At 35.5% G+C, this 20,518-nt stretch overlaps 1 protein-coding gene across 50 annotated transcripts in view; it reads left to right on the top strand.

The window, feature by feature from the left end:
- The window catches only part of adgrl2a (adhesion G protein-coupled receptor L2a), a 264,519-nt gene that overhangs the window by 201,334 nt on the left and 42,667 nt on the right, over window positions 1–20,518 (top strand). For all 50 annotated transcript variants that reach the window (XM_078945821.1, XM_078945818.1, XM_078945802.1 and 47 more), the window contains 2 exons: window positions 951–1,164; window positions 14,391–14,500. In XM_078945821.1, coding sequence (XP_078801947.1) covers window positions 951–1,164; window positions 14,391–14,500 — 324 coding nt within the window. The remainder of the gene's footprint in view (window positions 1–950; window positions 1,165–14,390; window positions 14,501–20,518) is intronic.

Below are 20,518 nucleotides of genomic sequence, written 5' to 3'. Positions count from 1 at the left end.
GACAAAGAAGAGGATGGAGGAGCAGCTGGAAGTGTTTTGATTTTTTTTTTAGCTCCCTGCCACACTTCTTTAATATTTGACACGTGGTTGAGGAGAGCTCCTTTTGACAAAGGACACAGTTGAAATCAAATCGGTGTTATCCATGTAGTTTCTTTTAGTTTGAAATGACTTTGGCATTGTTAATCTTTGTAGAGGCACAGTATCGATCTCATTTCTACGCCAATGACACACACACTGAAAAACACACAAACTGTGTAAGCATCGCTTAGTCCAACCTGCAATTGTCAACCCTGCAAAGTGGATTAAATTACACTTGTGTTGTCATGTTTGTTGATCTTTTTTTTATTTTTGTACAGAAAAATGGGCAATGCAGGAAAACCATAAATCTCTAGCGGTACACTCTGCATTTTCATATTGAAATCAAACATAAAACTGGGTAACAGTAAAAAGAGTATTTTTGACAAAAGCCTTGAATGAGGTATAGATTTCTGTGCTGCAATGTTGAAGGTTCGTTTTTTTTATTTTCCAACCCATGTCAGTGTCCTTTTACAGATGGTTCAAGGCTCCAGACATTTAGGCCAACAAACAGCCTTTAATGACAAATATTGATTTTTTTCAGGAGCAGTTAAGGCACAAGGATGACATAGTAACACCATTAGCCCCCTGGTGCGGTTTAGATGTGACATATTTAGTGTCTATGAGTATATCTGAAAAGCAGTCCTAACCAGGGTTTCATTTTTTAGTGACAAATGAAGATTGTTTTATTTTTATTTGTTCATTTTTAAGACAAAATGAGAGAGAACACAAATGGAATTTTAATCCCTTTTCTAAATTCAGTTCCCACAGTTTCTGTCCTCCACTTTTCACTGCTTTCCACTTTGAGTCATTGCAGCATCACATCTCCATTCAGCTCTAACTGATACAACTTTTTTCTCCTTCTCTTCTCTTAGGGTTCAGTCGAGCTGCCCTGCCATTCGGCTTAGTGCGGAGAGAACTGTCCTGTGAGGGTTACCCCATCGATCTGCGGTGTCCAGGAAGTGATGTCATTATGATCGAAAGTGCAAACTACGGCCGAACAGACGATAAGATCTGTGATGCAGACCCTTTCCAGATGGAGAACATCAACTGCTATCTTCCAGATGCTTATAAAATCATGTCACAAAGGTAAATTTGCACACATGCCTGTAAGTTGTCTAACCAATCACCACCACTTGAAAGTAACCAGGGCACGTTTTGCTGATGATCATCCTTTTCTCTGGTTGATAAACATTTGTAAAAGAAAATCAAATGAGATTTTTTGCAACAAACGTTTTCAAAGTTTTCAGTCCAACGTAGCAAAGGTATGTGTGAAATGAAAAGCACAGCAGTAACTTCTCAGCACTAAAATCCCTCCAAAAATGTTAATTATTAACAATGATTCATCTGATACTAAAAAACAGCATCTTAATTTCAAGATCTTGTATACTGATAGTAGATATTAAACATTAAAAAACACTGCAAGTTTGTTAAGATATTTTAAGTATGATCACAACACAAATGGGCTTTCTTTTTCCCCCCAAAAACAAAGTTACACTCATGAGAGGATTGGCATAATGCTGATCTGATCTGGCTTGCAAAGGTAATTCCTTTGTCTATTGTTATTTTTCAGGCTTTCTGAAAAGCCTTACAAATGTACAATCTGCATTCAGAGTGCTTACATTAGTCTATCACTGTTTGCTTTATAGTTTGCATGTATTAGTGAAATGAAACTACTTGCTTTCAGCAAAATCTGCTGGAAAGTCAATCTGTCTGCATACATGAATAAAAGAAGAGAGAAAATGTAAGATGGGCTGCTGTTCCCATTAGATGACCTTTTTTATTTATTTATTTTTTTTACAAATCAGTATATTGAATTGTAGCACTTGAATATACATTTGAAGAGTATTGGAATACATATAGATATACAGAAAAACAAAAATGTATTTAAAAAAATTAAAGTTATCAGATGTAGTTACAGTTTATATAGACAATATGTGGACCACAAATGCGTTGTTTAAGTAAAGGATTTATTTATTTTTGTTTCATTGTTTGCTTAAATCAGTTGGGATTTTTAAACATCAAGGTGAGTGTGATAAGTGCCTGAAAACTCAGTGTTACTTCAAGCTTTGTGTGGTTTTCCTTTCCCTCCTGAAAAGTTGAGTTATTAAGACATAAAGAAAAGTGAATATTTATCCATATTTGTTTCGTTTTCTCTAAAGAAACTGAACTTTTTATGTTAATGTAACCTTATAGGCATTGCTCCTCAAAGACAAATGGTAACCTTTTGCTTATAAAGAGAGACTATATGATTAAACTATCAGCCAGACTGAAAAGAAGAAATCACCAGATCAGGTCGGTTTAACAAGCAGCATGGGATCAACACATTCATACGACATTTAGTGATTGCAGTTCAATGAGTAGGTATTACCATGATTAAGTAATGAAATGCAAAGCTAAATTCATTTTGGGGCATGTATTCGGTGTTTTATTCATCATTACATTTTAAAACTATGCTTCCCACTATTAGAGAACATGTAAGATTCAATGCAAACTTTTCAATTTTTGAGGTTTATTTATTTGTTCATTCCACTGACTCTATATAAGAACTGGATTGAGTGATCCCTCCCCCCTGGCGTTCCAAAGAGGAAGTACCCGCCAAAATCCCATAGACTTCTATTGAGAAATAAATGGTCATTATAATTGCCAGAATAACCATTCTTGCTCTGCTGCATGCTAATCCTAAATTTTTTTCATGATTATACAAAGTTATACAAAGGCAAATCAGATCACTCAAAACAAGTGGGTGGCACCTGCTTTCCCCCACCTTGAAGCATTTGATAGACATATTACTTCAAGACCTGCTTTCAAGTGGTAGGGATGTGGACTTCCAACAATCTCTCCTGATTGGTGAGATTGGTTGTCATATCAATGACTCAGAGCGACTCGGACCAATCACTGCTTATTGACGTTGTCTGGCTCCAAAAAAAGAATGGCGACTTTATTTTTTTTGGAGCCAAGTGGGTGACATCGCACTCATTCAGTCCAATTCTCATATACTGTCAATGATCCCTTTCAATTATTTTTAAACTATTATTTACGTGTATGCACAAGAAGTAACTTAGAAGGTAAAACTGACTTAAACACAATGTAAATGAATTTTAACGTTATAGTTTCTTTATTTGACCAAAAGGAGTTTAAAGCCTAAATTTTGTTCTTGTTTTAATTTGCTTCAGGACTCTGTAGCTCTACCATGAGCCTAAAGCTTATTGATTGACCATAAATCCTGACAAAGGGATTAGAATACATCATTGCCAGATTTTGACAATTCTTTGGTTCCACAATATAACTTTATACTAAAAAAATTTTTTTTAGTCAAGAGTTTTTAGTAAGAGTTTTTTTAGTCAAAAAGGTTTTTTATCTTCTCTCCGTGTTTAGGTAAAGGTTTTGTAATTTTTTCTTACTTAGTAAAAAAAAGGTCCTGTAAACTATAAACTTTTGACCAGTAACTAATTTCTGACCTTAAAATTTTCTAACATTCACACAAGTATGTTTTAGCAATAAAGACGAGCCAAAGACGTGCATGGATTTGTCCCCGCTCATTGAAACGTAGCAGGGTTCCACCAATAACACTACATGCTATGTGAGACTTAATATATGAGACCAGTTGTCACCCAAGGATGCCATCTGAGCCAAAGTGCGAAAGAAGGAATGACATATGACTGCCACAGAGAGAGATATTGGCTGGTGTGAGACCATCAGCTACTCTTGCAGGCCACCTTGGGAAAAAAAGGAATAAAAAGAGTACATCCCTTGTATTCAGTGGGGCCATTGTCAAGTCCTATTTGATGAAGTCAGATAGCTGACGCACATTGTCTGCCTTGAAAGGCTACTGCGCAGCCATGCTGTGCTTTTGGCCCACAGTATTATACTGCGCTTAGCCTTGTTCATGCAAAAAATGTCCCTCAGAATCACAAACACTGACTCCAATCCGGTGTCTTTCAAAAGCTTGTCTGCAGAGGACTAATTCAGTTCACTAATTCAGACACCTAGCAGTTCAAAATGTTAGATTTCTGTGTAGTTCTAGTGTAATTTAAGATAAGAGAGAAGTAGGAATATTTATAGGGAAAAGCCTGTGATAAGATCCCTCTGTTAGGTGTTCAAGCTCTGTTTGTGCAGTCTGAATAAAGGAAGCGAAAATTAAAAACAAACAGAATAAAATCTTCAAAATGTGGTTTATATTTATTTTCCCCCAAAAAAAGTTAGTTACTTTTTTTTCTTTTTTTCCAATGTCATAAAGGAGATTTTTGTAAAACAAAATTGCATATGAATGAAGTAAGATGCTATAGATTTCAATTATGCTTTGTTAATCATTCAAATCAAGTGTGTAGTGGGTAAAAGCCTGCCAATTCCAATTTGTTAAATTTTTTTCAAATTTATGCTGTTATTTCTCTTTTTCCCTGTTTTTTTTATAGTTATTCTTTTTCAAAAATCTGGGTGTTTATTGTAACATTTTAGCACTTCACTTTAAACTTGTGTCTAAAAATTGCAAGGACAATGATTTTTGTTGCAACAAGTCCTTTGATGTACTCATTTTTGGGACTAAACGAAAGACCCAAATTCCACTTCTACTTGTGTTGTGAACAGAGTTCACTTTGAAACATTCTAAAATGCCCATAGCCCTAAAGTGTGGAGAATGGGATTACGGTTTTGCCGAGTTTGATTGATTCTGTTGGCACTCCATCTTGTTTTTCTATCTGAATAGCATATTATATTCATGAGCACAATGATTTTATGAAAATAACCTTAGGACTGTTGTGGCTCAATTAGAACATTCAGCTGCAAGCAATTAGTCGACTCAAGTGGTTCATAATCTGTACAGGAATTTTTAATGCGGACACCTCCCTTGCAGATGTGAAACTGCATGGCACTACAGTTTGAAAGAATTAATGAATTGACCATAATAGTCAGCGCTGTGATTTTTCTTTCTTTCGAGGATTTTCAGTTATAACGATTGCATTTCATCATTGCACTTATGCTAATGACTGCAAACACATTCTCAAAACACATATATCATATTCTCCAACAAAACTGTGATTTTAATGCATTTACATATTGCTTTTTGAACACATTCAGTTGTGCAAGCATCTGGTGCTTGTTTGTGAGTCATTTAAATTTGACCACATGGCCTTTTTTTTTTAATTTTAGTTGGAGCTGTGGAGATGAGTGACGCATCTTGATAAATGATTTTCACCAAGAAGGACATATTAAGATATACAATATGAAAAGTGGCTTACAACTATTGATTTTTCTTTGACTAATGAGCTTCATTGTGAGTATTTGATAACAAAAACTATTGATTGCTGTAACATAACATGGTCCTTGGTATTCCTATGAACCACATTTTTTTTCCAGGGGAGCATATCATTGACAAAAACAATCAATGGCAATAGCGCTCTAAAACAAAAGATTAATTTCTAAACATATGCCTAGAAGTCAGGTTGAGTTGTACATTTTTTTTCTAGTAAGTGACAAACCTGACTTCCAGAAGCCACAGTTTTACCAATGTTGTTAAGTTTCATTTAATTGTATATTATTTGGGATCATTGTTTTGGAGGCCCATGCCACCACACGCCGGGCTGTTCTGGAGATAAAAGAACTGCACTCACACTATTTATATCAGTGACAGTACCGCTTGCAAGGATCTCCAAGGAGTTCAATTTTTTACTGCCTGACAGCACTCTGCCTCTCACTGCTCTCTGTACATCTGTACAACTGTTAGTGTGTATTTAAAGAAAGTAAGATTAAGATTTTATAAAGACACAATTCAGCCTGGGCATTTCAACGGGATGAGCAAAAGTTCACCGAGCAGAAAACTGCTCTTCCCCCAGTCAGTATTAAAGGAGTATCAAGCGTCAGAGGGGGGTTCTGCTGACCGAAAAGACATTAATGTTAATTAAAAGTGAAATAAATGCAGCACCTATGCATTCAGTGTAATTTGGTGAACTGAAAGGAATAGCTTGGTACTTTTTGTGGGACAAAATCAACATAAATCACATGTATATTGACTATAAAAGCAAAAAAGCTCTTCATCAGCCTGATGACGCCACTTGGTTGAGTGGCGAAACTTTTCAAGAAGGGAGGATATTGAGTTCTAATGCAATGGCATAGCTTCAGGACAATAACCAGTGAAGTAAATCTAAAAATGTTAGTCTATACGTTCACTGTAGTTTGACAAAATGACCTTTCCTGTCTCCTGTGCTGCTGCATTTAAAAATATGTATCTTTGAATGTCTAACATTAGGTCCAAATCAATTTGAATTTTGACTTTATATTGAGATGTGGCGTCAGTCTTGGCCACTGCGGGACATTGCTACTGGCGTCTGCTTTGTCCTTGTCTTTATACGTGGGCACTTTGGCTTTGTATTATGTTGTCTAGTAAAGGTCACATTTCAGCTGGCAAGACTGTCACAATAACATTTCCATTGACCTCAGTGGCATGACGATATACTTCTTCTGGTTAAAAAATCAATAGCTGAGGTGGACGGATGTGAGTCAGCCAACCTTCGGCCTGACTCTTTAAGAGACTGGATTCCCCCTATTTAAGCACTATTGGCAGCTCAAATAAATATAGGATAAATACAACCATATGACAGTAATTACACATTTCAGCCATGACTTTGCCCGGATATTAGGTCAGACTTGGAGTCGAAAGCAGGATGCTAATGGTTAATTTCTAATGACCTATTTCCTGAAACATTATTGGGCCACCCCCTTAGATAATGGTCTAAATATACTGATACTGGAGGTGATTATACTTATAGAATGAGCATAGGGCATATTAAAGTGCGAGTGTGAGGCTGTGTGCCGTGCGCCCTACTCACATCAGAGTGTTTCTCTTGCTGCCATTCTGTGTCCCTGAAAATGATTTAATTTTTCAATTTTTATCAACAGGCTTGTCTCTTGAGAGAGATGTCTGCCTTGCTAATTGTGCATTGAACCTCATCAGCATTTCAGATGAAATGGGGCTAGACGGGTCACTTTGAGTTTAAGAGACGCTAATTTGATTGAAATTCAAACTGAGAGCACCAGGAAGTAGACTGTGCCTTTTTCTGTAATGCTTTCCCCTCACTCATGTCTCTTTTTCGCTTCATCCTTGCAGACACTACTTTTGCTTTTCCATTGTTTTTTTTTCTAATTACTTTTTTGCTTTGTTTTATTTTCTGAAATGTTGCCCTGTACTTTGTGATGGTCGCAGAGAAAGTTCAGTTTTTTAAAATACATTCCACTCATAAATTAGACGGTTCAGCCAGTATATAAATTACAAAATGTTGATTGTGTATTATGTATTTTCCTTAGTTATAAAAGTTCAGGCTTTTTGAACCAAAAAACAACATTTTTGAAGATACATTTTATCCTCAGATTCACATTTTTCTTCTATATCACATTTAAATTATAGCTCAGATTTTAAATATTAAAACCACTTTATTTTTATTTTTTCTTACTTAAATGCAATGTATTGCAAATACTAATCATTGTTGCTAAAACCTATTAAATACTACGAACTTTATTCATAGCTAGCCATTTGATTTTTTTCTTATTTTTTTAATCAGACAAATGATCAAATACAATGACAATTTGATTTGATTGCATTAAAAAGTGACAAAAAATATGAAAAAGAAAAAAACCTTTTCAATTACAAATAAAAAAAGACTTGTTTTTGAGAAGACACAATGGAGAGAACAATTCCTATTTTTTACTGCCCTTTTTTTCCTGTTCTTTGATAATTGCAGCATAATAATAAATTTTATATTCACACTGTCTATGTAAATATTGCTTCTTATCTATCTTCATTCTTTATTATTTGTTTTTTTAACCAGTTATAAAAATAACTCCTTTTCCTTGTACTTCTTAAAGACCATCTGTCTACATCTATTTTTAAACTGCTCAACATGCTGAGTTCCAATTTCATGTTCCTCCAAAGTTTATCCTTCCTGCAAAAATAGTAAAATTTTTAATACCTGTTTAAAAACTGCAGGTTCTTTAAAATAAATGCATCTGTCGAATTACACACAAACAATCTCAGAAAACACTATTTACAAATTCTTATGTAAAGCTCCTTTATTACTGCACAGTGCTTAAAAAGTGTATAAAATAAAAAATGAAAAGCAATCACCTTACTTCACATGCTCTTCCTGACATGGAACTAAATGAAAACATGGCAAAAAGGTAAACCTTTTTTCCCAAAAAAACGACTTTGGAACAAAATACAAAAACAGCCATTACCTATTAGACAGAGACATTTTAACACATTAAATTAAATAATTAAATTAAATAATGAAATAAAGTATAAAATAAATAAATAAAATAATGTAAAAAATATTCACTTCTCAACAATTACTGTTTTAATTTCAAATGATTGTGACCAAACATGCAGAGTACTGTATTTTCTGGAGTATAAGTTGCTGGAGCCAAAAATGCGTAATAAGGAAGAAAAAAACCCGCATATAAGTCGCTCTGGAATATATGTCATACTTTTTGGAGAAAAGTGCATTGCTACTGAACACATCCACCTTGTCTGGCGTAATCCTCCGTTTACACTAATTCATGTATATAATTCACATCTGCTTATCCAAAGATTTGTTCATAAACTAGACACTCCCATAGTGTGTGGGAGAAGCTAACATCAAGTTTTTAGCCTCATCGCACATGGAAGCATTGACTGCATACCTCATTTTTAATACATGGAAGACAGTTAAAAAATAGTTTATGTGGAGAATGATCATATTTTCCTCCATGTTTGTTTTGGGAGGCATTTCTTCTGATTTGCTGTCAGCAAATACAGATTCACACACCCACAGTGTCATTTAGTGGTTGTTAGTGGAAAAATGCTTAGGGGCAATTGGTTGTTATTGGGAAAATAATTAATATATGATCCAACATTTTAAAAAGAAATTACTAATAAGTCACTTCTGAGTACAAGTCGCACCCCTGGCCAAACTATGAAAAAGAAAACACGGCCTATACTTCGAACAACATGATAGGTCTTATGGATTTTCATAAAACCTGTTTTTTTATTCCATGATTCAAGATTTTTTTATTTATCATTGTCATTTATGAGCAACGAAATTCCATTTAGAGCATCAACAATTACCTTAGTTTTTTTACTAAGTGTGAAAAGCTCCCATTTATCAAACAAATACACAATCAATAAATAACCAAAGTGCAACACCAGTACAAAAACACTGCAAGGACTAAACAAAATAAGACACGGGTATAATATTATAACATTGAAGTATGTGTGTTTTAGAAAAAGAAAATTCAGATCACTTCTGCTAATATATTTATTGGTTACTAAAAGTGGTGGAAAATAAACCTAGTTTACTATGGCTTGCATTCAAAATAGTATTTACACACGTTCTGTTGTTTTATTTTTTTATTAACACATTTCCAATAAAGTTCTATTGAAGCTGTTAATCATGGCAGTGAAAAAAAGGTTAAATTGCATGTAAATATTTGGTTTGCTATCAGTTTACCTTATTGGCAACCTATTACAGCCCATCCCACTGTTAGACAGGGGTACTTATTTAAAAAAAGATTTGCATCAAATCTCGACAGCATTGTCTCCAATACTCTAATTGTACCAATGTCTGCTTTTTCCAAAAGGTCAGAGAAGTGATGTGATTACGTTTACAATACTTCAGTGTGATTAACATGACCGAGGGGGGGGGGGCTGTTATTTTAGCTTACTTCCTTAGTAGGTTTCTTATCTTTTTAGGAAACAATTCTTTCTCCATTTTATTTTGCAGCTTCATGTGAAATTGTTGTTTACTTCAATGTGAGTTCAATTCTTTTTGCATGGACATCTGTGTTTAAACCCTTTAATACAAGTTAAAACAGTAACATCAAACAGATGATGCCTCTGCTAAAAATCTCCTATATGGTGCCTCAAAAAACTACGGTGGCCGAGAGGTGCAAGACACGCTTACATTTAAGATTCAGCAACAGCAAATCCCAGTACAAATGAACAAATCACGAAAAACAACAGCAAATACTGAAACACAACAGCAAATCACGAAACACAACAGCAAATACTGAAACACAACAGCAAATCATGAAACACAACAGCAAATACTGAAACACAACAGCAAATCATGAAACACAACAGCAAATCATGAAACACAACAGCAAATCACGAAACACAACAGCAAATACTGAAACACAACAGCAAATACGGAAAAACAACAGCAAATACGGAAACACAACAGCAAATACGGAAACACAACAGCAAATACGGAAACACAACAGCAAATACGGAAACACAACAGCAAATACTGAAACACAACAGCAAATCACGAAACACAACAGCAAATCCCGAAACACAACAGCAAATACTGAAACACAACAGCAAATACGGAAACACAACAGCAAATCATGAAACACAACAGCAAACACGAAACACAACAGCAAATACTGAAACACAACAGCAAATCATGAAACACAACAGCAAATACTGAAACACAACAGCAAATACGGAAACACAACAGCAAATCATGAAACACAACAGCAAACACGAAACACAACAGCAAATACTGAAACACAACAACAAATCATGAAACACAACAGCAAATACTGAAACACAACAGCAAATACTGAAACACAACAGCAAATCACGAAACACAACAGCAAATACTGAAACACAACAGCAAATCATGAAAATTACAGTCCTAAAACAATTACCGAATTACTAAAAGATAACCCCGTTACAAATGACCAAAACCAGAAACACAACAATGAAAGCGGAGACATGGCTTCTAACAGAAATGGACGTTATATAAAACTAATTGTGTATGATTTTTTAAATGTTATTACTGTTTTCTTTATGTGGACATTTTAAATACATGAACAGTCCTGAAGCATTCTTGCTAGAGTGGTCTTAACGGAGAGGGAATACTCTTAATACCAGAAAAGCAAAAACTTTACCTTGTTAAACGTTGTTGTAATTTTTATTGTAGTAATACAATTGAAGAAATGCTTTTGGACTGTTTCATTTATTGAAAATGTCCACATAAAAAAGACAGTAATAAGGAAATGTAAAAAATAATACACAATTAGTTTTATATTACGTCACTTCCGGGATTCAGGACGTTCCGTTTCAGTTAGACGCTGTTTCTCCGCTTTCCTTGTTGTGTTTCTGGATTTGTTCATTTGTATCGAGATTGTTTTTGTAATTCAGTATTTCTTAGTTTTCACCCAAAATTGCTTTTGTGTTCCAGGACTCTGTCATTTGTTCTGTGGTTTGCTGTTGTGTTTCGTGATTTGCTGTTGTGTTTCGTGATTTGCTGGTGTGTTTCGTGATTTGCTGTTGTGTTTCAGTATTTGCTGTTGTGTTTCGTGATTTGCAGTTGTGTTTCAGTATTTGCTGTTGTGTTGCGTGATTTGCAGTTGTGTTGCGTGATTTGCAGTTGTGTTTCGTGATTTGCTGTTGTGTTTCAGTATTTGCTGTTGTGTTTCAGTATTTGCTGTTGTGTTTCAGTATTTGCTGTTGCGTTTCATGATTTGCTGTTGTGTTTCGTGATTTGTTCATTTGTACTGGCATTTGCTGTTGCTGTATCTTAAATGTAAGCGTGTCTTGCACCTCAAGGCCACCGTAAAAAAAACCCTTAAGTTACTTTTCCCCAAAGGTTTATTATTCTCTCACTTGCATTTCGAGACAAAATATGTATATTTTTGCTTCTCCCGTCTTCGCCTACTCCCATTGGACTGTTGCAGTTTTTATAGACGTTGATTGTCTCATTCTGTCAAGATGAAAAAAAGTGAAAAAAAAGCTTCCTTTGACTTAATATTCATTATGTAGATGATTAATTACTATATAGCCTCAGACTATCAAAAGGAAATCAGAGATATCATATTTTAAATGTATTTAATTAGTGTGCACTTTGAGACCTATGCCTTAGCAAGGCAGATGCCGAACTTTTTATGGGTAGAATTTCAATTACACGCTTTCTTCCTAAAATGACGGCTAGGAAAAGTCATTAGGGGTTTTTCAATTGGTCTCAGGAGGTGCCTGAGATTTCACAGATGAGACAGAAATCAGAGTAACACACTCGCACAGATCAGGGCACCCATATTTTTCTGCTCTAAAATTAGGGCAATATATCATGCAGAGCTATCAACACTTATGTCAACAATGTTTCAAAAGAAATATGAGCTATTTTTTGCTTTGTTCTGTTTTTGATGCATTTGCCAGAATAATGATGGCAGGTCTGTGTCTCATTAGTGTCACTAATTTTATTTTTCGGTATTATTCTTTTTTATATGCCTGACAAAAAACTAAGGATTCATTTCCTGGTCTCAGTGGAATTTGGTAGATAAAGCGATATAATTTATATTGCTCCCTTATGATATGCTTATGCCTGAGCACAGCAGAAAGAGCCATCAAAGTGACCATTTAATATGTGGAAAGTGCTGCAGATTCATGAAATATGAGTCACAAAACAGGCGCCACATTATGATCCCAGCATGAAGCATGTGTTTTAATTTCTGAATAGTAATTCACCTCCACCAGAACAACTCCAGAATATGGATGTTTTCATCTGTTATCACACATGGAGGTCATTAAAGGAGTGACACGCCCCACTTAAGATACTCTCTGAACACAAACGTGTGTCTATCCAGTGATACATTGTTAATGTTATACAAAATCTTGGCAATATTTTGTTTGTTGTTTTTTTTTTTTTTCTTCTTTTTTTTTTTTTTTTTCTACAAGATATGTCCCAATTGGGCTCAACTAAATCAGCAGAACAAAGTTATTGATCTGGCTTCTGTCAGTGCCATTAGAAAAATAATTTCCCTTGATAAAAAAAGGAGCTTTGGGGTGTTGATGTAATTATCATGATTTTGGTGCAGCCCAAAAGTGTCCTTCAACATCTCTCGATTGTCTAAAGCTACGTTCAAATCAGGCATGTGACACGTGTTCTTGAATGCGGCAAACACGCACTCTTGAACACACGTGTAGCGCATGGTGTTCACACTGGACAAGCAAGGAGGGTCCATTGCTACTGTTTACTAGCCTATGTCCACCACCTGCAGCTGGAAGAGGCTTGGTGCAGAATAACAAAGCGGTTCAAATCTTGTGAGTCTTGCTTCAGGCTTTTTTATTTATGAGCTCTTTTCTGATATTTGAAAGACTAGGTGTCATGTAATTCTGTCTGGGCACAAACTGAAATTATTTTCTCCTTAATGATCAATTTTTAAACAGTTGGTACTTCATGAAATAAAAGGGGATGTCATGCATACATCGCTACCTGATGTTTTGCACGTAGAGGCCAAACAAATGTGCGTAGCTACTTGTGAATGCGAGGGTTTTGAACGCGGAAGCCCAAACGCACATTTAACGCATAAAACGCATATTTGAATAAACTTTTCCTTGAAAGTGGCCACTTGACATAGCTTAAGATCATTGGAGGCCTTTTAAGAATAAACTTAAAAAGGCTACTTCAAAAAAACAAAATTTAGAACAGGGTTAACCTTAATCACGCACACAGATCATCTTTTGATTTATTCTGAAAGTGTTCCCAGTGATCTTTCAATTATAATTATGATATTTTCAGCCAAAATCAGAACACTTTTGTTGTTTTCTTTTACATTGTTCATTTGAAATTTGCTTCAAATGAAACCTAAGACGCACTAAGATCATTGCCACTTCCCCTCCCTGTTGCTGATTGCTCGAAACAGAGAACTTGTCGCCCGCCCAGTGTATTTTTTACATCTTCTGCTTTTGACTCACAACAATTATACAATTATACAACAATATACAATTATACAACAATATATCCTCCATTATGAGAAAAATGCCACAAGAACATGTTAAAAACACCAAAAACACAATTGTCATGTGTGAAACTTACAGAAAGTCACTCTAACTGTTAAAAATACCAATGTGAAGTGCTGAAGTCTAGTAACATACAGATGTATTGTGCAAGTGTATTTTCCCAGTACAGTGTTGACCAATGTCAATCTGAAGATATTCAGACTCAAAATGTACAAGCTCCCATTCAAGAAAGATTGAACGCAATGGGGGGGGGCTCTAAAACATTACACACAGTGGAGATCCAACAGAAAGTCGTAAATGAAAGCACTGAGGTTTGCTATTAACAGATGAAAGAGCTTTTCCACATAAATGCAGGTCACAATTTATTTATTTTTTCTGGACAATGATGTCTTTGTTGAAAAATTACAACATTAGTTTGATGTCTTTACTGCAAGGATGTTAATGGTGATTCATTCTTTTAGGCTTTCAATTTGTTCCTTTTTTTGTTCAAAAGAGTTTTTCAATGACAACTTCTTTGCTTTTTTTCCTCGATCTTTTTCAGATGCAACAATAGGACCCAGTGCATCGTAATCACGGGTTCAGACGTCTTCCCTGACCCCTGCCCAGGGACGTACAAGTACCTGGAGGTCCAGTATGAGTGTGTGCCCTACAGTAAGTATGATCCTTCTGTCATGAAATGAAAGCCCCTCTTCTGCCTTTTCCTCCACTGTCCAATTCTTAGTTTTTCTCTTCCTCTCTAGTCTGTCTATTCTCTGCTATATCATATCCTGTCCCATTTCTCTTCTGCCTCATCCAGACATCGTGCTCTTTTTGTCTGCAACACCTCCCAGCACCCCGTTCCTCTGTCTCTTCTTCAATATATGTCAAGCAGTGAACTTTCTATGAAATATGACCTGTAAAAGCCTTTGGTCTTCCTCTGCACTCCCCTCATTATTGATGTGCTCAACGTGTTTCCAGTGGATGGGCAAGCCTGGTTATGAGGTAGCAGAAAAGAGGAAGGGCAGATGAAGTCATGCTGACTCTCTGTGATAGCAAGCAGGACTTAATTCCTCTTGCCTCGTGCAGAGAAGTCTCTGAAAGAGGAGCTCACCTTGATGGCTTAATATACAACCGTGCAGCAGGTGTTGAAATATGTTTGCAGATGTTCCATTATGTGACGGAACAGAACGGCGTCTCTCATGAGTCAACAAGGCCATATTTCATCTAAAGATATAGTGTTGGCTTTTTGTCTGTTCTAAAATATTCATCGCCATTCAGCTCCCAAATAATCTTCAAGTTGCCCTTTATATTAAATATTCCCCATTGTCTTTTAAACTGTCATGTTCATTTGCAATTTGTGCTGGAAATTCCCCTTGTAACCTTTACATATTGATTAATGACAAAGAGTTAGATGAATTGCCAGAATCACTAATCAGGTGGAACTGAAATAATTAGTGTTGGAGAGGTAGGGTCATAGTGTTTTGCAGCAATCCGTATGAGGGCTTTGTGCAGTGATGTCCTTTTACGTGTTTGCGTTTAGGCTGCTGAAAGAAGATAATTAGCCAAAAGTATGAACATTTATTCTGCAAAACTCTCTAAACTTAGCATTTTTCATTACAACTATACCTGACGAGCTGCTCTCCTTAGTGTTGACTCGTACAATGAAGATCATTAGATGTCAAAACTCATTAGAACTTAAAGGTTAACCTCTCTAAGGCTTTGAGGACATGTAATTAAAGATGGAATAAGTAAAATTGGCCATCTGAGTTCAAAATATTGAATGAAGACAAATCCTCCACCCCAAAATTTCCACTCTAAACTGCTTCTTATTTTTCTTTTTTTTATTGCTATTTTTTGTTGCTTTATCATTAATTTAAATATTGATCACATGTTGTTATTCCCAACCTTGTTAGAGAGATTAGCTTCAGGCTGCACTCAAGTCTAACTACACCTATGATAGTTGTTTGCATCTATCGTGGATCGTGCAAATGGTTATTGTAGTGGTGCGAAAACTAAATGAACCCCTAAGGGCTCCTTCTTATTAGGTGTTTCTAAAGACGTTCATGCAGTTGGGTCTTCATTTCATTCGAATTAGTTTTACACATGTCTGTAGCGTGATCTTTTTGCTTCTTAAGGTCCTTGCCCTACCAGATTAGGACCAAGATCACAGAATCTGTCCTATCGCAACTGCCCTGGTAAGTGCTTGGTGTTCTCCCAGTCTGGTTCAGTCCACACCAGCCCAGTCCACCCTTTCCTACTCAAGCCCTATCGTGAACCATTAAAGTATTTGCTTTTATTTACCTGCCAGATCCCCTTTGCTGCTTTCCTCTTGCCAATCCTTACTCCTTGCACCCAAAATGTAATCTAAAAACTAATCATTGATTTGTAGGGGAATGCAGAGAGGAGAAACCATCAAGAAATATTAACTTTTCCACAGCAGAACAAACTATTACTACAGTTTTCTTATGACGTTTTAGATTTCTCCAGTTTTCATGTATTTGAATGCAGGAAATCATTTGCCAAATAGTAAGATTTGTGATTAAAGCGTTTCAGTGGTCCAGGGGCTTAGGATCCCCTGGATTTGCTGCGACACAAGACTTGAGAGGATGTTTTGCAAGACAACGCATAAAATCCTCATTAAGCTGATCAGCAAACGGAGCACAGACTGTGTCCTCATTTTGACCAATAACTACTTCTCCTCAAAACCTTTCCATCCCAAAGATATCCAACCAGCAGCTTTTTTGTTTGTGTATTGCTCCTATAATTAATTTATTCACTGATTAATTCTACTATCTAAACTCTTTATATTTTTCTCCAAGCAGTTTGGATTTTTTATATTTTTTCGTATGTTCAAAAAAAAGCCTTTGCTACAAATTGCCTGCGTTTCAACCAATTTCTTCCCTTTGGGTTTATAATTTAGTTCTTGTCATGAACTGCCCTCATTAGCAGCATTATCTTCACTCTTGAGCCAAGGATGTAAATTTGGGCCTTTAGTTGGCACTAAGTCACCCTTTGAATTGGCTCTAGTAATTGCTTGAATCAGTCAATGTAAAACGTGGAGATGTTTCTTTATTAAGATTGCTCTCTCTATGCTATTTTAAACCAAGGAGGAAAACTTATTCTGTTTTTTTATTTCAACCACCATAGAGTCATTCCAGAGAACATAATGTCCTTATTGCTGATGCTTTCATTTTAATCATGTGAGTATAGCGATGGCCAGATTATGGAAATTGTCTCTATCATTAGCGTTTGGTTCTCCCCGTGTGTTGAGTTTATTCTTATTTTCTTCCTCCTATATCTATTTGCTTTAATTCTATTTTTTAATAAATGCTTGTCTCAGTCTCCCTTTGTTAGCAATAATGCATCTAAGATCCAACATTAGATTTTTCAAATCGATTTTTGAAGGAATTTAATTGTGAATACTGGATAAAATGTCTTTACCTTTGGTTGCTCATAGTTTAACATCTGTGGGTTAATGTGGAGTGGATTCATTTCTTTCTTTATTCATTATTATTGATGTATTAAAAAACTAACCAACTGTCTTCCCTTCCTCTTGTGCAATCTGCAGGAACTTTCCTTGGGTATCTGACTCACTCTCTTCATTCAATGACTGATTTCTGATCACACTGATTGCTATGCATTTCTACCACCATCAGGTTCTCCTCTGTGTTCTCATTTTCTTTCCAGATTTTCCTCACTCCATGTTTCATTGTATTCCTGTTTTATCTGGTTGAGGGAGCTTCTGAGAACTTTATATAAACTTTTTTTGTTTCCTACTTACGTTTGATCTTTTAGTTAGGTCCAGCACATTTGAATTTCCTCTTCAGACTGCAGGTTTATTAATCCATGGATTGCCATGAATTATTTTGTACTCCTATTTTTTTTCCTCACTGAAGCCTTGATCAGACTGTAGTTCTGTCAGAAATTAATTATTTTTTTCTACTGTGAGCCGGAGAATTGCTTATCCTGTGGTTTTATTCTGACCCTATAGATTGGCTGATAGAAATCAGAGAAAACTCTGAAGAGATCTAAAATTGTGCATATAGTCTGAGCTATGAGATTGCCATTTTCATTTGTAATCAAGTGCTACACAGCTGAAATCATATAACTCAAATGACGTTATTCTGACTACCGTAAATTTTAAGGATTTAATTAAATTAAAAAAGGTATTATTTGTTCTTTTAATGCCTTCAGATTTGTTTACTCATTTTAAAATTAGGGCCCAGTATCACTGCCTAAATACTGAATCTACTCCTTTTCTATTCCATTAGTACAACATGATGTAGTTTAATTAGATGATTTATTTTTTTTCCATTTAAAACGAGAACTGTTAACTTTATCTCATTTTCATGTATCAACTTAAATACTGGACAATGGCAACAATTTTTTGCTTTTGCAGGTTAAATTGTGGCTATGTCCAAATGCCTCCTCACTACTCACTACATAGTGCACTATATAGTGCATTTGCCATTTTGCAGGGCTGTTCGAGTCTACAATTCCAAAATCAAGTGCCCTAGAAATCACCCAGAAGTCTCTGCAAAAAACCAGTGTGCATCGATGCTCACTAGATTGGCAAAAAAAAATGCATTTAAATGAATTTTTTTAATAAAACCATCAACACTTTTATAATCAGAACACAGTGGATTCATAAATAGTCATTGTAAAACACTCACACTCTATGATGTCATATTTAAATAACAAAAGCAGTGAGCAAATTGCTTTAAAATCCAGGGCACTAGATGGTCCATCACACTACAGTTTTTTATTTAGTTGGGAATTAGGGTGGGAATTCGGACATAGCGACACTGCGAGTTGATGAACAACTGCAGCTGCAGAGCTTTTAACAGAGAAAAACCGTTAATGCAGCAAACATTCTTTATTCAACATTTATAATTATTTCTATAGTAAAAGGCTGTCACACAGCCGCTACATATATTTTGCACCCGTAACTCATATGTGCTTCTTATGTTTTTTATTCTTCAACGTGCGCAGATGTCTGTGGAGGGTTTTGGCTCATGTGTCATTACGTGAATTCGGTTTTGAGCTGTTAAAAATGTTTGATCAGTAGAGAATTAGGCAGTCTATGCACATTTTATGTACCGTAGTTTATATTATAATGTAAATCTTACTTAATTGTTTGTGATTTCTGCAAGATGCATATGCAGATTTGTGGCTTTCCACGACCGTTCCACATGTGTTCACTTAAATTTAACTGACATGTACCACGATGTATACCTTATTTTGCGTATACGGTGCACATATCATGTTAAAATGACCTATAAATTTCCTATAAACACTGCAATAACCACGCAATTCATGTTCTATATTGATTTACGTGTACTTTGCGTGGTTTATTTGTACTTCTTCTGTGGTTTTAACGTGGTTCATTCATAAAACAGCTGTGAAAACTTCCCATAAAGGCCACAACTTTTTTTACTTTTTCCACGTACATTAATGTATGACCAATTTTCATCTGTGCAATATGCACAAAATGTATGTAGTTGCTGTGTGACATTGCCTTTTGTACTTTAATATTTTTAACTGTAAAAATAATTGTTGCAAGCATGCCTTTGTAATCAAACTCATCAAAGAAATTTCCAAAAAACATTCTAAAAAAAAAGTGGTTGGTCTCAAATTTTTCTTTAAAACATACTCAGGTTCATGTCTCTTTGCTCAGGCCTGTCTTGTCTATGTTTAGGCTCCTCTAAAGTAATCCAAACGTATCTGTTCGTCAGAGGCTTTAAACGTGTTCATACATGGAGCCAACCAATAAAGCGTTATTGTAGATTTGAATAAACCTGAACCATAGTCATACATGCAGACTAGTTGTATTTCACGTTTCTCCCTCTGGGATCAGAATAACCTGAACAAGGGTGAAACTTTCTCTAATGTCATTTTAAATTCATACTTTAAAAATGAACTGAAAGTATTTTTTAGTCTAGAGAAAATACAAGAAATTACTTAGTAAAGGTTGGTTTGATTATGATTAATATTTTTTTCTTATCCCAACTCTGTTTTAATCAAGTGAAAATATAATATGCACAATTTGAGGTTAATGTTCCTTTGACTTTTGCAGGGTCATATTATCAAATGTGCTGCTCAGCTGCCAAAAAGGCTCCTATTAAATTGTCTTAATCTGATTAATGTCTAACCTGGGCTTCAAACTGACCTTTAAACGTATATATGCACCAATTAGCTACAACATCAAACACAAATTTTTACATTAAATTTGGGGAATTAGGTTAGTTTGTAGTTGCTCATTAGATTGGGATGTTGTGTTAGTGGATCAGACTTGATCCCCAGTTGCCCAGAATCTTCAGAAGTCAGCAGCCTGATCAATTTAGGGCTCTCTGATTATCCCAAATTATTCCAAAGTAGCTTTCGCGATTGGAATGAGTTGTATTATGGGAGAGGCTTCTACTGCATCAGGGCTGGGGAGGGGTTGTATTGTTGAAAGGTTTAAATTGGGAGTAGAGCCAAAGTTTGCTGCTGCAGAATGGTTAGTGTCCAAAGCAAAAACACTGATCATCAGTTCAGCAAATGTTGTAGCTAATTCTTGCATTTGTGTGCATTTTAAGTCGTATTGAAAAGTCATATTGTTTGAAATGAATTTATTTTTTGGTTTTGTTGACTTTTGTCATGCAGTTCTAATCCAAAACTAGTTTTCTTTGTTGCTATTTTTAAACTTGT

Source organism: Oryzias latipes, chromosome 4 (genome assembly GCF_053564925.1).
Source record: "Oryzias latipes strain Hd-rR chromosome 4, Olatipes_Hd-rR_3.1".
Lineage (NCBI taxonomy): Eukaryota > Metazoa > Chordata > Actinopteri > Beloniformes > Adrianichthyidae > Oryzias > Oryzias latipes.
Note: the sequence above shows the minus strand (reverse complement) of the source record. Positions and strands in the feature narration are given on the sequence as shown.